This window comes from Carassius auratus, unplaced genomic scaffold (genome assembly GCF_003368295.1).
Source record: "Carassius auratus strain Wakin unplaced genomic scaffold, ASM336829v1 scaf_tig00215392, whole genome shotgun sequence".
NCBI classification, from domain to species: Eukaryota; Metazoa; Chordata; class Actinopteri; order Cypriniformes; family Cyprinidae; genus Carassius; species Carassius auratus.
In genome coordinates, this window is record NW_020528063.1 from 27,592 (window position 1) to 36,344 (window position 8,753).

General features: G+C 35.2%; 1 protein-coding gene across 1 annotated transcript; it reads left to right on the top strand.

Moving 5' to 3' along the window:
• The first annotated feature begins 5,978 nt into the window (after positions 1-5,978).
• LOC113094474 (GDNF family receptor alpha-1-like) lies at positions 5,979-6,703 on the top strand. The gene is made up of 3 exons (XM_026260085.1): positions 5,979-6,282; positions 6,507-6,590; positions 6,690-6,703. The coding sequence occupies exons 1-3, from the start codon at positions 5,979-5,981 to the stop codon at positions 6,701-6,703; spliced, it is 402 nt and encodes a 133-aa protein (XP_026115870.1).
• The last annotated feature ends 2,050 nt before the right edge of the window (positions 6,704-8,753 follow it).

Here is an 8,753-nt window from a genome sequence, read left to right on the forward strand (position 1 = left end):
CCCACCACCGTATAAAAATATATTTTACCTGAATTTGTATTTATTTATTTACATATTTATTTGAATAGGCCGAGTTGTATTTATTCTAAAGCATTAAGATAATTTCATAGACTTACACTATTCATTACACTTATTTACCTGTTTTAATTAGTTATCTATATAATATTTTGTCCACGCTTTTGTGTTGTTATAATGGTAAACCACTAGAGGGAGCACGACTCCTATTTCTTTTGTGGGTAACGGTGGGATTTAGTCTAATCAAACGGATAAATCAGCAGAAATTAGAAATAGATTTCTGCACATTTTCAGTTTCTGGTACTATTGTATGCCATCTACCATTAGTTTTGTATCAGCTGTTTCTTCAATGAAAAAGAGAAGCTAGCAATCAAATTAAGCTTGTTCATTTGCAATATATACAATGCCTACTAAAAGGCCCATTGTGTTGCAAAGTCAAACAAACTGAAACTTCATATTTAAAGTGTTCATTAATCCTTTTAGATCTGTTCTACTGTCATGAATGGCAGAATGTGAACTTAATGAAAGTTGCACTCTCAGGAAAAAGGTACAAAACTGTCACTGTCACCGTCAAGATATTAATACGCTATGTACAGTTAGTTTATGTACTAATATGTAGCTTACTTTTAAAGTACTAGGCCTTTTATGTCACTTAAAGATTATAATACATACTATCTGGGGGTAAATATGGTGAAAAAATGTACTTAATAGCCATCTCAGTTTCAGCTTTGTACGTTTTTTTTTTTTTTTTTTTTTTTGAGTAATAAAGACTGCCCATACTTAATCACTGTAAAATCTTTTGTAATATAGACACTACTAAGATCAGGACATCCTATCAAATTGAGCAAGCAGACAAGAGGGAAAATTGCAAAGGAATGAGCAGCAGGCCAAAATGAGTGGGAGAATCAGTCCAGAAATCAACAACCTCATCAGCACTTCACTTACTCACCCACTTAAAGAGAGTGAATCAAAGGAAGCCACTTGTGAGGAATGTCAGTAGTTCCCAGAGTTTGTAAATGAGACATAGTTCCTTCATTTTGGACATTGTTTAATTTGTAGAGGAAAACTTGTATGTTAAGACATTTTACATTATTTGAAACATGAAATCTTTTTAAATGTTTTTGAACAGGAACTTAGTTCATCATTAACTTAGTCATTTATCAGACACTTTTATCCAAAGTGACTTACAAATGAGGACAATGGAAGCAATCAAAATCTAAATAAGAAAATGATAGGCAAATGCTTTGACAAGTCTCAGTTAGCCTAACGCAGTACACCTAGCAAATTATTTTTTCATTATATAATAAATACAAATAAAACAGATAGAATAGAAAAAGAATAGCGCATGTTTTTATTTATTTGTATTTGTATTTTTTTTTTTGCTTTTTATAATTCTATAATAAATTAAAATTAAAACAAATAGAATACAAAAAGAATAGAGAAGCTAGTGATAAGTATTTTTCTTAAAGAAAACAAAGAAGTTAGTAAATTAATAGAGTGCAAGTCTAAAAGGTCTAAAAAGTTTTTTTGCTTTTCTTTATGAATAGAATTAGATGATAGAGTTCTAGAGTAAGAGGGTCAAATAATAATGTAAGATTTGTGTTTTTAGCCGATTCTTGAAGATGCTCGGATTGAGTTGGGCAGGTCATTCCATCAAGAGGGAACATTTTATTTAAAAGTCTGTGAACATGATTTTGTGCCTCTTTAGGATGGCAGAATAAAGCAACGCTCACTTGCAGAATGCAAGCTTCTAGAGGGCACATGAGTCTGAAGTAATGAATTTAGGTAAAGGGGTGCAGAACCAATTCTGGTTTTGTAGGCAAAGATTAATGCTTTGAATTTAATGCGAGCAGCTATTGGTATCCACTGCAAACTGATAAAAAGAGGTGTGATGTGCATTCTTTTGGGCTCTTTAAAAATGAATCTTGCAGCCGCATTCTGGATTAATTGTGAAGGTTTGATAGAACTGGCTGGAAGACCCACCAAGACAGCATTGCAATAGTCCAGCCTGGACAGTACAAGAGCTTGAAAATGGAGTTGTGAAGCATGCTTCGAAAGAAAGGGCCTGATCTTCTTCATGTTGAATAAAGCAAATCTGCAGGACTGTGTAGTTTTAGCAATGTGGTCAAAGAAAGACAACTGATCATTAATTAGACATGCTTAGTAACAGGAACAAAATGCTTAAAAAAAAAAAAAAAAACGTGGTTATACTTTCTGACCATCCCTGTAGCTCCTTCACTGGTCATTTTCAGTCTGTTTTGATCAACTGTGTGCTCTGAATCAAACCCGCCATAGTGATCTCTGCAGTTTCCAAAGGCCTTCAAGAAGTCTATTAGCTGCCCGGCTGAAACTGAGGCAATTTTCTTTTCTTTGATCAAGTAATCAAAAGGAACCATCAAAGTTGGCAATTACTGTTCCTCAAACGTGACTTAATTACATTCTATAGCTGTTCAAAGACAAATGTTCTTACACAACACATTTGCTATCCGAAGGGGGAAATGAGCGCCATTTCTTTTTTCTACTAATTAATATATTATAACGAGGATCAACCATGTAATGGCATCTGGACCGGATGCGCTTACACACCAATATAGCTTTTGCAACAAGCAATCAATTAGCTGTACAGATGACATGGATCAAATTACTCTCAATCGATTGCCCCTGAATATTGCTTACCCTCATACTGTGTGTGTGTTTCTAAGTGTGATGAATGAGAGCCATTCTTAAGAATTATTCTGGGGGTTGAGTTTTACAGCTATCCCTATTCTTACCCTCTCAAACCAATGAGGGTTAAGATTTGTGGGGTAGAAACAGAACAAACCTCTCCCCCTCTGAATGGCTGAAAAGGCCACAGAGAATATACAGACTTCCTGCCACAAATCTCTCATTGATTTTCCTTTTAACACTAGTTAATGGGCCACTTTGATGAGACTGCTTTTATATGTGAATACGCATATGGACAAAAGCATATGCACATCACTTATACAAACAAACATGCCCTCTGCTATCCACGCATCTAAATTACTACAATCAGTGATCAATCTACACATCAAGTGTTTTTACTAATGTATACATGTATGTAGCCCGTGCTCTTCACATGAACACATACACTGAAATTAGATGTAGAGATGTAAGCTATGCTTATATAACAAAATCATTCTTATATTACAGTAATCTTACTCTCATATAAACTCAGTTGACAATTTTTGTTCCTAGAATGTTTTTGGTTATAAAAAGTAAAATATATACTGTATATATTTGTGCATAACATTCCGGTAATGTTCTGAGAACATTAGTTTATGGTTTTTAAAAATTAATCTTTAAAAGAACATTTCAGCTGTAATAAATATATAAAAAATGTACATAAAACAAATATTATTGGAGTATAGTTTACAAGAAAATACTATTTCAGTCTTCCTATTTTTTTTTTTTTATCTTATCATATCTTTTGTACTTATGTTTTTAATTTACTGCCATTTATTGACTGAAACTTTCTATACCAAATTTGTCTCAGTGTAGAAGATTAGGAACTGGCTTTCACCAAAAAAACCATAGAGCAACCATACATTTATGTTAGTGGAATTTTCTGATTTACTTTAAGTTCCCAATTATTTACAAAGCTGGGGTGTAGCATTAACAAACACATAATTCATAATTCTCACAAGTTTTTACAAGTTTGTCAATGTAATTGTTACACAGATTAATGCAGTGGAATGTAAAAGAATTATCAGAGTCAGCAAAATCCATTCAGGAAATGTTTTAGCTACATGTTTTCTGTCTTTCAGATGGATTTATTGTCAGCTCTCAAACAAAGTTAATTGTCTGCAAAGGCATGGCTGGATCAATCGGGCGTCATTTGTGTGATGTTGTTATTCACGTTTTCCATCGGTATCCGGCAATGTCTTTGATTAACTGGCAATAAATCCAACACACCTCATTTCCTAGATGGTTAGTCTTTCGTGCACAACCTAAAGGTGAGTATTGATCGTGTATTGAGTTTCTAATCAAGTTCAGTATGCCTATGCAACCTTATTACTCTGACTGGTTTATCATGTCAAGCAATTGCTAGCTAATGATTTTGGTTTTGTGTAATTCATTCTACATGCTGCAGAAATTTCATTTAAGGGAGGACATTGACCTTGGTTTGATTTCAGTGCAATGAAGCTTGTTAACAAGTGAAGAGCAATCGGTATGCAATATACTCAAATGAAAGATGATTGGATCAACATTTATGGATCAATCACAGAAATAAAAGAAACGGGGGTACAAGACACTGCATGAACACACAATGGCAATATGGCAGATGTATGTTTGGGAATGTATATGCTTTGTTTTGCTCGTTTATTGATTAATGCATTACAATATGATTCGTGATTTCGTTATTTAGTCCATTTTGAGACATTTTATAAATAATATTTTAATAATCTTTTTTTTTTTCTATTTGCAACTGATAATTATTGAAAATGTATTCAAGCTTCTACTGCATTGGTTTGAAAAGGCAACTGTCATACTATTCTTCAGTAAACAGGTGGCGCCCAGGCTCTGAATTCCTCCATACAATAAATTAGGAATAAAAGCTCATAAAAGTTTTTTTTATTATTTTTTATTATTATTATTATTATTCGTGAAGCTTAATTGAAGAAAACTTATATTACAAGTCAAGACTTGAGTGTGTCAAACAGGCGCATTCAACTGAGGTAACATCAGCTAGCCTACCTAATCGGTTTCAGCACAAAAAACATGAATATTATCACGTTATTATAGATTCACACATTAAAAACACTCAAAAATGTTTAGTATTTCGTTTACATCGTCATATAAGAAAGCCAAATAACAAAATAAAATTATACAAAAAAAAAAAAAAAAAAAAAAAAAATCGGTTTGTCAGATGGCTATGGATCGCAAAGTGTATTCCATTTATGCTTGGAAAGTCTTTGGAACAGTCTTATTAAGTAAAGTGCTTAATGGTGTCTAATCAGCGAATATTCACTGTCCAACTGAGCCAAAAGGACCGACCTTCTCCAGAGATCCGAGCACATGCGCAGTATCTTCACACTTAGTGCGCGTACTTCGACCTTACATGAATGTCCGGGCAACTGAGCGCGCAACAGCACACGCTGACAGTTGATGTGGACTGACGTGAACTTTAAATCATTTTGGAATTTTCTTTTATTGATGTTCATATACATGTTTTAAGACAAACTGATGTTTAGAACGATTGCTGAAGATATGATAAAGAAGATATCAAAAGGTTAAATATAACGCTATGTCGCGCTATTAGTGTTTTCATCGTAATATCGGAACTCTGAGTATTGGTTTTTATTCTGTTCTCGTGGGGTGTGTCCATCAGAGCAGCACTGAGCGCTTGTTGGAGTCTGTCCGGATGTGTATATGATGTCTGATCACTTGTTCCTCACCAATGCGCTGAAGGCGCGCAATGGATTTATTGTGGGAATTGTTCTATATCGTATTTAACCAGTTTTTCTGCTCTCTGAATGGATCCGAATAAAGCAACGATGATATTCGCAACTTTCTGGATGATGTTGCCGGTCCTTGGTAAGTTGAGATGCATGTGTTCCAGTGTTTGTTTGCGCGTTACATCTGTTACACCTAACCTAAAACAGACAAATTGCCTACCGTAATTCAGAAAAATACATAGCAAAATGTTTTTTTTTAATTATTTTTTATGAATTGTATGATAGTTAATATTATTATAAGCCTATTGATATTCAGTCATAATCATTACTTTTTACATTTTGTAAATATTAGGGATTTATAGGAAATAATAAAAATTTTTATAGTGTTTTGTCTTTTATCATACCTATTTGTTTGGGTCTACTAAAGTAACTAGGTAAGTCCTATCACCTTAATTATGAACAGGAGAAAATCGTGGTAACAATGTGCCTGACATTCTGTTTTATTCGTTCACATCTGTAACTTTGTATTTTCCCTGCACAGATGTAATGCACTTCTCAAAGGCAGATGCGATCTCACAGTCTCGGTCGGTTCGGCTGGACTGCGTTAGGGCTCATGAACAGTGTTTGGCGAAGTACGGCTGCAGCACAAAGTACCGAACCATGAGACAGTGTGTGGCCGGGAGAGCCGGGAACTACAGCATGCTGGCGGAACCCGAGGCGCAGGACGAGTGCAGGAGCGCCATCGAGTCCATGAAGCAAAGTCCTCTGTATGACTGCAAGTGTAGGAGAGGAATGAAGAAAGAGAAAAACTGTCTGCGCATCTTCTGGAGTATATACCAAAGTTTACAAGGTGAGCAGATCCAGGACCAACAGAATCCAATATCAGAAATGATCTTGCTTTGTAGACAACTTGTAGTCTTGGAAATGCAGTAGAAATCATTCAGAGCTTTAATAACCCAAACCAAAAGTTCAAAAGTTCTGGTCCTAAGAAACATACATGTAAACACTTTGGGTTCTTCATGCTAAATTACTATTTCTACTACACTATTCTTATTATTGTTGTTTATCTTCCAGCCAACGACTTGCTAGAGGACTCACCATATGAGCCAGTAAACAGCCGTTTGTCTGATATTTTTCGTCTGGCTCCAATAATATCAGGTAAGTCTGATGATAATTTATCTCCACCTCACAACACTGAGTACAAATCAATTGCCAGCTTTTTTTTTGTTTTGTCTGTATGCTTAATGTGTGTAATAGCCTATGTCTCTTAGATGTATGTGTATGTGCTCTTTCCCTGCCTCGTTCTTGAGATACGCTCTTTTGGCAATGGATAAAAGTGGCTGCCGAATGAATTAATTTAAATTTAAATGTCTGGTGGCTTATGAATGGCCCGCCTGCATCAGTTATTTATGAAAGCTTGCTTTGTAATGGATGTTAGAGATTTGAGTGAACAGGTTTCAGTGATGTCCTTGGAAAAGGAAAAAAAAATTCCTCTAGAGGACTAACAGAACAAGTGCTGCTTGATGGCGACGGTTCAGTCGTGTCCTGTAGATGGCGCTGTTCCTCCCCTGTTCAGCTACTGTGAGGTCTGCTAGTGTTGAAGATGACACTGACTGAATCTCTCAATCCAAGTTGTGCTTGACTGTGGAAGTTCTGCAGTAAATCTCTCTGGTGACAGACATGCAGAAGCTCTGTTCATCAGAGAAACTCAAAAATGACCGATTTGGAACACTCTACTTAGAACCCAAATAGCACTCAGCACCCTGTTTGAGAGTCAACTCGCAATTTATTTCAGTAGCGTTTGACATCATGTTACCATGCTTTTTGAAAAAGATTTTTAATGTTGGAAAAAATTTACATTATTTGAGGATGTTTTACAAGAAAATACTAGTTCAGGCTTTCTACTTTACAGTTTCACATTTAATGTAATATTCTGATACTTTCTGTTTTTTGTATTTATTTGTAAAATATAATAGTAATCTCTGAGGAAAAATTGATTCTACACAATATTTTTTCAGTATATGCATAAAATACACAGCGCACAACTATTGGGAAAAAAAGTGTTTTAACAGACAATTTTTGGATTGTCACACACAATATTTATTTTGTTTGTGTGTGTGTGTGTGTGTGTGTGTGGGTGTGTGTGTGTGTGTGTGTGTGTGTGTGTGTGTGTGTGTGTGTGTGTATATATATATATATATATATATATATATATATATATACATGTGTTGATATTAGAGTTGATATTAGAGTCCAACTGAACTCCAAAAGCCATTTGACCATTTGTATCATTGTATATTGCTCATATAAACTGAATATCTTAGAAGCCATCATAATTAAGTTGCCTACCTTTATGAAAAGCATGTGATGCAGCCCAGTAGGTTTTGATCAGAAACCAAGTGTCTGTGGTTTTGTTTGCATTAGGTTTGCATTCATTATGAATATACTGTAGGTCCATAAGGAATATTTGGGCATTACGTGAAATTACATGCAAGACACCCTCCCCTTACATTCCCCCTCGGTCCACTTCAAATCAATAAAGCCATAGAAGAGACACAGCTTCTGAGATTGCAGTCTTGTTCTTTCCTGAAGCGTTAATCAATATGGTCAAGGATTCGGAATGTACAAAAAAGCTTAAATCTACCAGCTGTTAATTCTTTAATCATCAGTCTGGTGCTATTAGAGCATTATTATGAAATGAATATCACAGGTTCTCTGTTGTATTGCTATCTAACAGCCAGCTACAGGTGTTTTACATCACCAGAAAGAGAAAGACATTCATTTTAATTATTTTCATATTTGGATGCAACGCAACTGAATATTAATCTCACAGCAAACCTCTTTACTTTTTCCATGCATATCTAGAGAAAAAAATAGTGAAAAGGGTGCAATGGTTTTCGCATGTTCCAGCAACCTCTAGTAATAATTCACAGGATGTTTATGACATTATGACGTTAAGTTCAATAAAAACTGATTCGGCTGAGAGACCCAGAGCTTCTCTACCAGATCTCTTCATGGCCCAGATGGAGAGACATTCCCCTTCTTGAGATGGTGCAGTGTCAGGGTTATACAGGTTCGAAGAAACTGTTGAAAAATCCTTTATATCAAAATGATTAACTGCATCAACGAAGACTAGCAGAAAACCAATTGTTTAACACAATAGTTTGAAGAGAGAAAGAGATAGGAAGTAACTTGAGCGGTGCCTAATTCAGTATGCCAAAAAAACCTTTGGTTGGTTAGTGTTCATTGTGTGTCCTGTCCGTGAAGTGCTTTTATATTTACTGTCATGAACCACAAAATCAGCCCACACACAGGACCCCA

Excerpts from the sequence above, each read along its gene's own strand:
- LOC113094474 (XM_026260085.1), top strand. The coding sequence starts at position 5,979 with ATGCACTTCTCAAAGGCAGATGCGATCTCACAGTCTCGGTCGGTTCGG. Across the intron at positions 6,283-6,506 it reads TATATACCAAAGTTTACAAG|CCAACGACTTGCTAGAGGAC; the intron begins GTGAGCAGATCC and ends TTTATCTTCCAG.